The sequence below is a fragment of the Panthera tigris genome, chromosome E1 (genome assembly GCF_018350195.1).
Source record: "Panthera tigris isolate Pti1 chromosome E1, P.tigris_Pti1_mat1.1, whole genome shotgun sequence".
Lineage (NCBI taxonomy): Eukaryota > Metazoa > Chordata > Mammalia > Carnivora > Felidae > Panthera > Panthera tigris.
This window is the reverse complement of record NC_056673.1, coordinates 34,861,924-34,875,000: the sequence shown is the minus strand read 5'-3', so window position 1 is coordinate 34,875,000 and position 13,077 is coordinate 34,861,924. Positions and strand designations below refer to the sequence as shown.

Below are 13,077 nucleotides of genomic sequence, written 5' to 3'. Positions count from 1 at the left end.
CTCGGGGTGGCTGAGGGGGCCAGCTGGAGCCCACAGAAAACAAGACTCCGCCAAATGGCCTGGGAATGGTCTTCCTGGCTCCGGGGGGGATGGGGGAGGGGTGGGGTGGGTGTTGGAGCCCTCCCCACCCTATTTCCTGTTGAGGCAGGGGAAGGGTTAACTCACTGCTGGGTGGGAGTGGGCTACCAGCCCTGGGTCTGGATGTGCACGTCCGGGGTACAGCCAGCCGGCAGGCCTCCCCCCTCTGCCCGTGCTGCCTGCCCAGCCAGCAGGAAGGGGTTAACAACCCTGCGCTTCCTCCTGTGTCCTGTTACTGCTGAGGCAGACCTGCCCGGCCAGCTGGGCAACTTTCCTCCGAGTGCTGCCTGCCTGCCGGCTGGGCGGCTAAAAGACCAACGGGCAAGAGGCAGGGCTGCAGCCCCTCCTGGGGACCCTGCCTCCACCCTTCCAAGGGGTCTGCGCCTCCTGGGAGAGGGTGGGCATCTCCAGGACCAGGGTCCGTGGTGGATGGCTCTGGGGACGCTCCCGAGGCTGTGCTGTCCCCCTGCCGCGCAGGTTGGAAGGTCACTGCAGAGGCTGCTCGTGGTCCCAGGGCTGGGGCCAAGGGAGCCTGCACCGGAGGTAAGCTGGTGCCTCCGTGGAGGCGGTGGTGCCTCTCATGGAAGGCTCGGGGCTTAGCCTCCCTCTCGGGTCCCACGGAGAGGGGTGAGGAGGGCAGGGCTCTAGCGGATCCTGGAGGCTTTCTGCCCGCTGCCGCTCTCTCCTCCCCTCCCTGCAGCCCCCGGGAAGCAGGACTCAAGGATCGGCTCCCCACCCTGGGACTAACATCTCCGGTGACATTCCCTCCACAAACTCCCGTTCTCCTCTGCCCGCCCCTCCCCCTCGGCCTCTGTGGCACCTCTAGCCTCAGGGCAGCCCCTACCCCATTCCGGGGCCCCAGGACACAGCCACCTCAGGGCTGACTCCAGCTTAGAGCTCTAGCTCGCTCCTGTCCCTCAGCGGACAAGAGTTAGGGCACCGCCACTCCCTTCCCACCCCCCACCCTTTAGCAGCCGCTGACCTGATGCAGGGCAGGGGCCGGGGCACCTTAGCAGAGGATGGGAGGGACTGTGGGCTGGTGGGGCGCACACACGCTTTGGACAAACTCTCGCACGTGACTCGACATATCTAGGCTCCTTCCTTCTCCCTGAATCCCCACTCTGGGGATGGCCATCGACTTCCTCAGCCCTGAGGATTCCCTTAGTCCTGAGAAAAGGAGCCGCCCCCCTCCCCCAAAGTTCTCCTGGGCACCTTATATAAAGGAGAGAGCAGATACTTGTGCTCCGTGCCCCGCCTCCTCCTCCAGCCTTCCCCTCCCCGCTCTGCCCCCCACCCTCCACCCCGTCTCTGAATTAGCCTCTCAGGCTCTGCCTTCTCAGTGTCCTTCCCTCCACCTGACAGGGTCTGGCTCAAGGTCACTGCAGTAATTCCATACCCGGCCTCCCGGGCCTGCCGCTGCCGCCACTGGCTGCCGGGTTTCTGTTTCACTCCCTTTTATTTCTGGGCATATTGTGTTCGATAAAACCCTTTGCTTGTAACACGGCTGGCAGAGCTCCCAGCGGCTCCCTCCCGCGATCCTTCCTTTACTCCTCCCTCCCTTCCGTGCTCCCTGGGCCTCACCCTGCCCCCTCTTCCCCCCTCCCTCCCCCCCCCCAACCTGTCCCTTTTAACTTCAGGGGAGGGAGGTCCAGGCACCTCCCCGGAGTTTCTGATCCCTCTCTTCCCCCAGCTCCAGCAGAGGTGTGCAGAGGAGTTTCCTCTGTTCCCCCTTCTAGGAGGAAAGTCCAGACAGGGCCAGGGGGTCCGCACTGAGGGCCCCTCCCACTCCCCCAGGCTGGGCTGGAGGGCTCGGGCAGCCAGGCTCTAGTAGGGCTGCTGGTGGAGGCAGGATGCCTGACTGGTTTTGCTGGTTTCTGCGGCCAGCACTGGGAGGGGCGTGCACTCCGGGCGGGCTCTGGAGCACAATTATTTCTCATCTTGACTCTTGCCACCCTCCAGCCCACCGGTTGGGGAGGTAAAGATAGGTCTGAGTCACTAGTGAGGAGGAGGACAGGAGTTAAACAAGCGTTGGCCGTGGCATCCCCACAGAAGGGCCTGCCAGGCTGGACGGACAGACAGCAGACAGAAGGTAGGCAGCCTTTCAGTCAGCACTCCATCCGCCTGGTCTCCCACAGGATCCCCTCCTCCGGGCCCAAGCTCTCCCAGGCACCTGGGCCCTGAAGAAGCCTGCCAAGGCCTGCTGGCCGCTTTGAACCAAGCCCAGGGTTGGCAGGGCCGGGTGGAGGGAAAGCCCAGACTGGGGGAGGGCAGGACAGGCAGCTTCTGACTCCTGCGAGTCCCAAGATTGAGCCCCAGGATTGAGCGGAGAGGTGCTGAGAGGCGCCCTCTCCATAAGTGGGGGTGGGGGTTCACGGTTGGTGTGGAGGCTCTGTGGGTCCAGCCTGTGTGTGTGTGTGTGTGTGTGTGTGTGTGTGTGTGTATGCATACCAGAAAAACAGCCGTGGCAGGGGGATTCTGGGTTTGGTTTCTGGTAGGACCCTGGAAGAACATTTTTCTGTCATGAGCCTGGGTTTCCTTTCTCCAGATGGCCTAGTCCTGACGCTGTGGGGAGGGCAGAGGGCTGACCCTGATTCCCTCCCCCCTGGGCTATCAGGAGACGACCACGCACCCAGGGCCTCAGGTTTGGGGAGCCCAGACCAGCCTTGCCTTCAGGGAGCTTACGTTCCTGCCCCATGTCCCTCTCTGGCCTTCTGGCCCAGCTCAAGCATTCCCTCCCATCTGTCCTTCCTCGCCCTGTGGCTTTGCTCCTCCTCACCCTCCCCTTCAGATCTCAGGCTGTCACCTCCAGTGGGAAGTCTCCCCTGATTTTCCTAGCTTGGGTGTTCCTGTGCATGTCCGTGTTAGGCTGGATCGTCTATGCCCCGCATCTGGACGTGTGCGGACCAGGACTTGTGCTCTGTGCCTGGCACAATGTCGGGCTCAGAGAAGGCCCCGGGAACTAGGTGCCGAATGAATTAAGCTGCACAAACTAGTGATTTGAGAAATGAGGAGTGGGGAACGAGGAGCTGGGAGGGATAGCTCCTAAGTGAGATCCTGGCCTCAGAAACGGGAGAGGTAATTAAACAGGAGGGAGGTGAGCAGGCATTCCTGGGGGTCGCTTTCCTGCCTGTCGCTAAGGGTGAGGATGTGGGGAGTGCGTCTGCCGGGGTCACTCCCAATCGCATCAGCTCTGTGAACTCGAACGAATCACTCAATCCTTCTCTGAACCTCACTTCCCCATCTGTGAATGGAGATAATAATAATCACCCCGTCTTTGTAGCGGGACTGTAAAAGAGCAAAGAGCACGCAAAGCTGCAAGTGTTGGCTGAATAATGTGTAAGATAAGAAAAATAAGAATAAGCACCTGCCAGAGGCTGTTCCTGGCAGCGGGGACCCCGGCCAGGCCCGAGTGGCTGTCCAGGTGAGCCACTGCCCCTGAGTTCCTGAGTTCCAGTCCCTCTCTTCCTCAGACCCATGTGGAACCCAAGGACGCAGCCGCCCCGCTGAGAGCTCGGCGGTCCATCCCTGGAGACCGTGACCTCGAGACGGTGGCCCTCGGCCCTCCACCTCCGGCTGGGGCGGGGGCCGCCCATCTCCAAGTCCCCAGCCATGACGACCTCAGCGCTGCGGCGCCAGGTGAAGAACATCGTGCACAACTACTCGGAGGCCGAGATCAAGGTGCGTGAGGCCACCAGCAATGACCCGTGGGGCCCGCCCAGCACGCTCATGTCGGAGATTGCCGACCTGACCTTCAACACGGTGGCCTTCGCCGAGGTCATGGGCATGCTGTGGCGGCGGCTCAACGACAGCGGCAAGAACTGGCGGCACGTGTACAAGGCGCTAACGCTGCTGGACTACCTGCTCAAGACGGGCTCCGAGAGGGTGGCCCACCAGTGCCGCGAGAACCTCTACACCATCCAGACGCTCAAGGACTTCCAGTACATCGACCGCGACGGCAAGGACCAGGGCGTCAACGTGCGCGAGAAGGTCAAGCAGGTGATGGCCTTGCTCAGGGACGAGGAGCGCCTCCGGCAGGAGCGGACCCACGCCCTCAAGACCAAGGAGCGCATGGCGCTGGAGGGCATGGGCATCGGCAGCGGGCAGCTGGGCCTGGGCCGCCGCCACGGATCCCCGTCCTCCTACAACTGTGAGTGAGCCCCGGGGCTGTGGCTGGGGGCCAGGAGGCAGCCCGAGGTCAGAGGGATGCCGCGAGCATTCAGGGAGGTGACGAATGGAGCACAGAAGGCAGGACGCCTGGCACAGCAGGTGCCCCGCAAGTTAGCGCAGACGACAGTGGGACCATGCCCTGTGGGCTGCTGTGGTAGCAGAAGCTCAGGCTTCTGGAGTCCAGTAGCATTCCTCATTCTGCCCCTTTCGAGCGGAGGGGTCTAGACGGCCGCCTCTCTGAGTCTCCGCTTCCTCATCTGTGAAGCAGGGAAAATCTTTCAGGTGTTGGATGTGAGAATCAATGAGACCAGGCTCAGGAATGCCCTTGGCCCTGTGCCCAGACACAGGGCACAAGGTGCTCCATCAGTGGCATTCCTCATGACCCCCTCCTGAAAACAGGGTGCTGCAGAGTTGTTGTTGTTGTTGTTGTTGTTGTTGTTGTTTGAGAGAGAGAGAGAGAGGGAGGGAGAGAAATGTGAGTGGGGGAGGGGCAGAGAAAGAGAATCCCAAGCAGGCTCCATGCTATAAGCGAAGAGCTGACCATGGGGCTTGATCCCATGAACGATGTGATTGTGACCTGAGCCAAAATCAAGAGTCGGATGCTCAACTGACTGAGCCACCCCGGCGCCCCTGGAGAGCAGTTCTGGACTCTCCTCCCTGCCCCGAAGCGGGCTTCTGGGATCTGAGGGGTACTCAGGATGGTCCTCCTTTCATAAAGCCCTTGACAGTGTGCCAAGGGCTTTGAGAGCCGTGGCCCTGATTGGCTGGAACTCTCTCCCTCCCACCTCACTTGACCCCAGGCAGGATGGGCACCCTGCCCCCCCCTTCCCCGCGCCCCCCCCACCGGAAGGGACCTGGCTCCAAGTCTTACCTTAGGATCCTGGCCAGGCAACCTCTGGCTATTGGCACGTCTGTAAAGGAGGGACCGGAGTCTCTAGTTGGGGGGGGGGGGGCATGGGAAGCCTCACACAGAGTGCTAAGCACACTGCCAGTCCCCCTGGGGCCCTGGCTGCCAGTCGTTTCCTTCCTCAGTTTCCCCCTCTGAGCCTTAGAGCTTCCTGGTTGTGGGGGGAGGGGCAGGGGAGGGGAGGCACGCGGTCACAGGAGCCACGATGGCCGACGGTCCACGGTCGTTGCAGCCTCCTCCTCATCCCCCCGCTACACGTCCGACTTGGAGCAGGCCCGGCCCCAGACGTCAGGAGAAGAGGAGTTGCATCTGCAGCTGGCCCTGGCCATGAGCCGCGAGGAGGCTGAGAAGGTGAGGGCCCCCCCGGCGGCCTGGGGAGGGCACTGGTGCCCCACACCCTTGGCTCCTAGGCTCCTCTACTCTGGACAGCACAGGGCCTGTCCGTGTCCCCGGGACTGTCCTGGCAGGGACTGCCTCCCTGCCTGCGGTCCCCTCTGGCTGCGCCTGGAAAGGGCAGCGAACGCTGAGTGGGGTGAGGGCACGTATGTGTCTTACGGGCCTGTCGCGGCCCCGGGGAAGGCAAGTGCGCTGACAGACACATTCCTGGGAGACCCAGAGATATGCCGCCCCCACAACCCCTGCTGTGGGGTTGCTGTCCTTTTAGGGGGGCAGGGACAGCCCCCACCCCCCGTCATCATCCTCTCTGCGGATCCAGGCAGACTGGGCAGGAAGCAGCCGGGCCTCACACAGCAGGGCCCGGGGACGCTCAGGGGACCCGGAAGCAAAGGATCAATCTCCTTGATCTTGGAAACTGCATCGCAGACCCAGGCAGGGAGAAGGCCACACACATCTTGATGCCTTGGGGTCAGGATGCCCACATCCACTCAGGGTGGGCCCTTCTCTCTCCACCTCCCTTCCCCCTGCGGGGCTACGTTGCCCTCCCGCCCAGGAGTGGGAGCACTGGGCCGAGTTCACCCCTTTCTTCCTCCTTTGCAGCCCGTCCCCCCAGCCTCCCACAGGGATGAGGACCTGCAGCTGCAGCTGGCTCTGCGCCTGAGCCGGCAGGAGCACGAGAAGGTAGCAGGCCGAGCCTGTGCAGGTGCTGGTGCGGGTGCAGGTGCTGGTGCAGGTGCTGGTGCGGGTGCTGGTGCAGGTGCTACACAGGCACTAACCAGGCTCCTCCCACTGCACCCAGTGGTCCCGCTGTGCCTAACCTCTCTCCCCGCACTCCTCTTGACTCCAGCTCCCCCGGTCCCCTCAAGTCCAGCCTGGGCTGCTCGTGCTGTCCTCACTCCTCTGTGCCTTCCATAGGAGGTGAGGTCCTGGCGGGGAGAGGACTCCCCTGTGGCCAATGGTGCTGGGGCTACAGTTCGCCGTTGGCAAGACAAAGAGCCAGAGAGAGAAGAGGGAAAGGAGGAGAAGCTGAAAACCAGCCAGGTAGGGAGGGGCTGGGCTGCACCGGCTGACTGAGCCTGAGAGATGAGCTGAGTCGGTATTTGTAGACTTCAGAACTGCGCTTCATATATAGTAAGCACTGTTTAAGTGTTTATTCAATGGAGAGAGGGATAGAGGGGGTGCAGCAGCCCTCGGGCCCAGACCACATGGGCTGGTGATTGAGCTGACAGCAAAGTGGGATACAAAGAATCCTGATCCCCTCCCCCGGATTTGGGTTCTGGATTTGCTGTCATTTATTTGACTTGGGGCACATCACTGCTGTGGGCTCGGTTTCCTCCTTTAGTTGGGCAGCTCCATCTCTGGTATTCTAGGATTACGTGATACTGTGGATCCAGATTGGGGGCGGGGGGAGGCGGGCTCAGGCACACGGTACTCGCAATATCTTGGGCTCATATACATACTTTCCAAGAATAGGGGAGTGGGTAGCTTCTGGGAACGAGGCCACCCTCCAAAGCCGTGCATGGAGCCAGGATGTCTCTATCCCCTTTCTGCCTGTGTTCACTGTGGCTGGTTTCTGACTTAGGAAAGCAGACTTGTTATAAAATCTGTCTTTTACCACGGATGGGCTGGGGAGCAGAACAACTGAAGGGGTCAGGCGGGCCTGGGTTTATCCCAGCTCTGCCTCTCCCCAGCTGTGCGGCTCCCTGCACATCGTGTCCCCTCTCTGAGCCTCCGCTGGTGCGTCTGTAAAATGGAGACACCACGACCTGCACTACTTAGTGCACAGGGTTGTTGTGGAGGCACCAAGCGGATGAGGAAACATTTTATAAACTGCAAAGCACTGTACGGAGACAAGGGATCATTAGTAGGTGTTTGTGAAGTGAACAAAGGCGAGAAGGAGCTGGGCTGAGGAGGACAGGCCAAGGACCGCCCTTCTTCTGGTCTCGCCCACTTCTGAGCCATGGCTGCCTCTCTCCCTCCACAGTCTTCCATTCTGGACTTGGCAGACATCTTCGTACCTGCCCCGGCCCCGCCCTCCACACGCTGCTCTGCTGACCCATGGGACATCCCAGGTGGGCATGCAGGGCTGCAAGAGGTTTCCAGGCTGGCCCCAGAAAGCCCCTCCCCATAGCTGAGGGCCAGCTGAGGGCAAGACACTCACCCCTCTGAGCCTCAGCTTCCTCTGGGACATGGGGTTGTAGTGAGGGATGGAAGCGCACATCTGAAGAGCCCAGCTCATGGAAAACTCGGAGATGTTCTCTCGGTTCCCCCGGTCACCTTGGCTTTCCTGAAGCCCCAGCCCGTCCCTGCCCTTGACTGGGAAGGTGGCCTGAGCTGCCCATGCCCGGGACTCCACGTTCCTGGCAGAACTTGACGAATATGGGCTCCAGCTTGCTGGGTGGTCCTGAGTCAGCATCCCATCTGTGAAATGGGACCCTTGGCCTCCCAACTTGGTCTGGGTAACTGGGAAGGGCCCTGGGCTGGGTGTAAAGGTGGGCCTGGGGTCATGTCTGTACTGTTTCCGTTTTAGGTCTCAGGCCCAACACAGAGCCCAGTGGCTCCTCCTGGGGGCCTTCCGCAGACCCCTGGTCTCCTGTCCCCTCGGGAAGTGCCCTGTCCAGAAGCCAGCCCTGGGACTTGCCCCCTATGCTCTCCTCCTCAGAGCCCTGGGGCCGGACCCCAGTGCTGCCTGCCAGACCCCCATCCGCAGACCTCTGGGCACAGAGCTCCCCCCATCACCAACTCCCCGACACTGGGGCTGACCCTTGGGGAGCCTCGGTGGAGACCTCCAATGCACCTGGTAAGTAGAGGGCCAGAGGGTGTGGGTGAGGGGCTGGGAGGACTTCCGGGTCCCCTCCCTCCAGCGCCAAGGGGCAGCACATCCTGTCTGTGTCAAGACAGCTGCTTGCCTAAAAGGGGTCAGACCAGTGCCCGACCTTTTTGCCAGCCCATCTCATCTTCCTCTTCCTCCTTGGCTAGCTCTAGGTGGTACCTCACCTTTTGACCCATTTGCCAACCCTCCAGTATCCACAGAGACCAAGGAGGGGCCGGAGTGTGCCCAGGCCCTGCCTTCGGGAAAGCCCGGCAGTCCTGTGGGTAAGCAGGAGGCAGGGGATGATACAGCTCTGGGGAATGAGGGACCTGCCCAGAGGTGGCCTCTGTCCTCTTCTTCCCAGAGTGACCACTCCCCATCCCTACCCATGAGCGCAATCATTTCTGTTCCAGAGCTGGACCTGTTTGGAGACCCCATTCCCAGTTCCAAGCAAAATGGCACCAAGGAGCCAGAATCCTTTGACCTGGGTGTACTGGAGGAAGCGCTAACCCAGCCCAGTAAGGAGGCCCGAGCATGCCGGACTCCTGAGTCTTTCCTGGGCCCTTCGGCCTCCTCCTTGGTCAACCTTGATTCATTAGTCAAGGCGCCCCAGGCTGCAAAGACGCGAAACCCTTTTCTGACAGGTAGGACACCCCTTGTCCCTGCCGCGTCTCAACACTGGGGGCCCCTGCTCTCTCCATCCCTCCTTTCAGCCCCTGCCCTAAAAATGTTACTCTTCTTCCCTATTTCTGAGACCCCAGATCGTGCCTCCTCTCCCCGCCACCCCATTTAGGGCTGTGTCCCTCCCCCCCCCCGGCGCACTCCAAGCTCCCCATCCTCTCTCGTTCCGCAGGTCTCAGCGCTCCATCCCCCACCAACCCGTTCGGTGGGAGCGAGCAGGCCAGGCCGACCCTGAACCAGATGCGCACCGGGTCGCCCGCGCTAGGCTTGGCGGCCGGCGGGCCGGTCGGGGCGCCCTTGGGCTCCATGACCTACAGCGCCTCCCTGCCTCTCCCGCTCAGCAGCGTGCCAGCCGGCGTGACCCTCCCCGCCTCGGTCAGCGTCTTCCCGCAGGCCGGCGCCTTCACGCCGCCGCCCGCGAGCCTGCCACAGCCCCTGTTGCCCACGTCGGGCTCCGCGGGGCCGCTCCAGCCGCCCCCGCATCCCGGCACCAACCCCTTCCTCTGAGCGCGGCCCCGCCCTGCCCCGGCTGGCCGGCGCATGCGCGAGGCCCCGTCCCCGGCGCGGGGCGGGGCTGTCACCCCAGGGCCCGCCCCCGGGAAGGTCGGAAGGGCTGACTCCGCCCCCAGTCCCGCCTGGACGCTCCAAGTGGCCCCCGCCGACCCTCTCTCGCCGCTCTGGAAGCTTGACCCTGAAGACTGCCCGGGGCTGAGACCACGCCCGCGTCCTCAGCTCCCACCGAGTGGACTGTTTCGAGGCGTGGTGTCTGGGTCAGGACCACGGCGCAAACCACCGGCTGCCGTGGGAACGAGTGCTTCGCCGTGTGGGGCACAAAAATGCTCCCACTTCCCGCACCACCCCCTCAGCCCCGGCACCTTCGCTTCCAGATGCTCCCCGGGCTCTCGCTCATTCGCTCATTTCATTCATTTACCACAGATCTGCACTGGGGGTGATCTAATGGCAGGGAACAATAGGCAGTTGTTCCTGCTCATTGTGCTCTCTGTGCTGTAAGCACTTTAGACAGATTATTTAATTTAATCCTTGCAACAACCCTCTGAGGTAGATAATACTATTCCCATTCAAGACTGGCTACGTAATTTGTGGGGGCCGGTGCAAAATGAAAATGCAGGGCCCTTGCTCCAAATTAAGAATAGCAAACTGGGGGCAGCAGGGCATTAAACCAAGTGTACAGCCCTCGGTCCTCCTGTCACTTTAGAGGTGAGGAAACAGGCTCAGAGATGTTAAGTGGCATGCTCAAGGTCACAAAGCTAGCACACACTGGGGCTGCGATTCAGACTGTCTGGCTCCACAGCCCTGAGCGCCCGGGCTGGGCCCCCCGGTTTCATCTGCAAATATTAACAGCCCGGAACAAAGTGGTGGGCTCACCTGGGAGGGATCCAAGGGCTGCTAAGCCCACAGCCTCCAGGAGCTCAGAACTCTGGGGAGACAAGCCGGGTAGAGGAGCCCTCATGTTCCTTTGCTTTACTGAGTCACCTTAAATCTAGCTCTACCCTTTCCCCTCTTCACCAGGGCAAGAAATTCAATCTCAGCCATGCTGAGAGAGCCTGACCCCTCCCGGGGGCTTCCGTGGGGTCTGAGAAACCAAAGGGAGGGGCAGGGCCTGGTACCTCATCCTGGGGCCACCTTGGTCACCCCTACTCCTTTTCCGCTCAGTGCTTTCCCAACCGCTGATTTGTCCTCAGTGCTCAGAGTCTGGCCCTACAAGCAGCCTGCTACTGAGGGAAGATGGCCTTCTATAGGCCAGAAGAAAATTGGGGGGTGGGGGGGGCGGGGAACAGGATGCTGCTGTCTTTCTTAAGTGGAAGGGGGATGCAGGGAAAGGAGCTGCTGGGTTTTGGTTTAGGTTTTGGTGTTTTTTTAGAGGGAGAGAGGGAGTTCTGCTGTGACTGTTAACAGGCGGGATGGACAAGAGCACCTACTAGGAGTCAGACCCCCAGAGTTCAGAACTCTGCTCCAAGATTTGCACTTAATAATAATAGTAATCACTTAGTAATAAGTGGTTATGCTCCCTGACCTTGAGTAAATTACTTAACCTCTCTATGACTCTGTGCCTCCGTTTCCTTACTTGTCAGACGGGAACAAGAATTCCTTCCTTATGAGGTTTGCTCGGCGGCTCCTCCCGGGTCAGTGTCCGTTTGGCCCAGGGCCTACCCCCTTCAGAGACTAACCCTGAGCAGTCAGCCCATCATACCCCTCATTCCTGGTCTTGCCCGGTAGTGCCGAGTCCAGCCGCCATCAGTCTTCTGGCATGTGCACCTACACCTGGGAGGTCTCTATCGTTCTTGGCCACTGTCCCACCTGTCACCCCTTCCCTACCTGCGCCCTCCTCTTCTTCTAAACTGACTCTCCCTGTGGACTTGACTTTCCTCAGGACTCCCAAGGGGTCCTGCTTGACCGCCACCAAGAAGAGATTGGTAGTTTTGTTCCCTGTAGCTATTTCTGGACCATTTTCCTCCAATGAGAGCCTTCCTTCTTGGAGGCTCAAGCCACTGGGCTGCTGTGCCTCCTCGTTGCCTGGGGCTGTGCTCCACCCCATTCTCACCAGGCTTCAGGCCTGGCTCACAGTCTTCTCATCCAGATCTTGCTTAACCCCGCGTGACTCTATTATTCAGGAGGATGGCCTTGACCTCTCACCCATGGTCACATTTTTGGGCTTGTCATCACCCCAAATTCCTCCCCATTCAAGGCAGGCTTCCTGTTCTCTGATCTTAATCTCATTCCTTGGCATCCACCATACCCTCTGGCTTGCCAACCTCTCTGCCATGATCAATGTCATCAGTCGCCTTCTCTCAACCAAAGCCTGTCCCTTGATATTTGTCATAATCTGCCTCATCCATCTTGAAAGTCTTTCCATCTTTCCCTTCATATCAAACACCCATACTACCTCCCTTTGTCTCCTTTCTTTTTTTAAATGTTTATATTTTGAGAGAGAGAGAGCACTAGCTGAGAAAGAGCTGGGGGGGGGGGTGCGGGGTACAGAGGATCCAGGCTCTGTGGTGACAGCAGCAAGCCAATGTGGGGCTTGAACTCAGGAACCCTGAGACCATGACCTGAGCCAAAGTCGGAAGCCCCACTGACTGAGTCACCCAGGTGCCCCCATGTCCCTTCTTTCCCGTCCTCCTAACCCACTTCATCGGCTTCTGCTGTCAGCCCTGCCTCACTGGAACACTGTATGCTAAGCCCACCCAATGGCCGCCATGATGCTGAAACCAGTAGGCTTTTTTCAGTCCCATCTTGGTTGGCTTTTCCAGAGTCTGACCATGAAGGTCCTCCCTCCTTGCAACTCTCTGTCCCTTTGCCTTTGGGACACCACCTCTCCTGGGGTTCCCTTGACCTTCTAGCGCTTCTCTTTCACGGGGGCACTCCTGAGTTCCCTGAGCCCAGGCCTGAGCCTGCTTCTCTCTTGCTGCTCCCCAGATGATTCCCTTCCATGCCTGCACTGTCTCCACGATGAACACCCCGATCCCTCCCACCAACCTCTCCTCTGCGTCCCAGAGCCGTGCTGTCTCCACACACGCGTCCCAAGGGCACCTCAAGCGAACATGTCCAAAAATGACGTCATGAACCCCCACGTGAGCCTCTCAGTGCCCCCTCCTCAGCAAATGGCCTCGCCCAGCATAATCCCCCCTCTGCAAACCACTCTTGATGCCTCCCCCTCCCTCACTGCCAATTTTTAGGATGTTTCCTCCTCTACAGGCCTCAAGACCCTTCTCACTACCTCTGCCTCCACCTGCTGCAGACCTCCGCCATCTCCCCTGGGTCCTGCTACGGCCTCCCAACCAATCCTCCTTCTGCTCCTGCCCCTTTCCAGTCCATTCTCCACTAGGAAGCCAGAGGGACCTTTCCAAAGCACAGGATCACTCCCCTGACCAAAGCCCTTCAACATCTTTCTTCTTTCATCAGCAACCAGAATTGCTTACGCAGACTTCCGGAGTCCCCCCAAGACCTGGATGCTTGCCCGGCAGCCATGCCGGCCTTCCGTAGTTCCTCACCTCTGACTCACCACTATGCCACA

At 60.4% G+C, this 13,077-nt stretch overlaps 1 protein-coding gene across 3 annotated transcripts; it reads left to right on the top strand.

Moving 5' to 3' along the window:
• Positions 1 to 100: 100 nt before the first annotated feature.
• Positions 101 to 11,102, top strand: EPN3 (epsin 3). Of its 3 annotated transcripts, none has more exons than XM_042967252.1 (10): positions 101 to 621; positions 3,549 to 4,225; positions 5,385 to 5,503; positions 6,149 to 6,229; positions 6,464 to 6,589; positions 7,533 to 7,620; positions 8,079 to 8,348; positions 8,573 to 8,644; positions 8,774 to 9,004; positions 9,214 to 11,102. In XM_042967252.1, exons 2-10 carry the CDS (start codon positions 3,688 to 3,690, stop codon positions 9,546 to 9,548), a joined length of 1,860 nt encoding a protein of 619 aa, XP_042823186.1. In that variant the 5' UTR covers positions 101 to 621; positions 3,549 to 3,687; the 3' UTR covers positions 9,549 to 11,102. The 3 variants fall into 3 exon arrangements, with proteins under 3 accessions (XP_042823186.1, XP_042823184.1, XP_042823185.1); XM_042967250.1 differs by having other exon boundaries at positions 8,528 to 8,644; XM_042967251.1 differs by lacking the exon at positions 101 to 621 and adding an exon at positions 1,999 to 2,167 and having other exon boundaries at positions 8,528 to 8,644.
• Positions 11,103 to 13,077: the final 1,975 nt, after the last annotated feature.

What these genes read in the sequence shown, in the direction of transcription:
- EPN3 (XM_042967250.1), top strand. Translation starts at nt 3,688, where the DNA reads ATGACGACCTCAGCGCTGCGGCGCCAGGTGAAGAACATCGTGCACAAC. An exon ending in AGAAGCTGAAAACCAGCCAG is followed by an intron (nt 6,590 to 7,532) that starts GTAGGGAGGGGC and finishes CTCCCTCCACAG; the next exon opens with TCTTCCATTCTGGACTTGGC. An exon ending in AAAGCCCGGCAGTCCTGTGG is followed by an intron (nt 8,645 to 8,773) that starts GTAAGCAGGAGG and finishes TTTCTGTTCCAG; the next exon opens with AGCTGGACCTGTTTGGAGAC.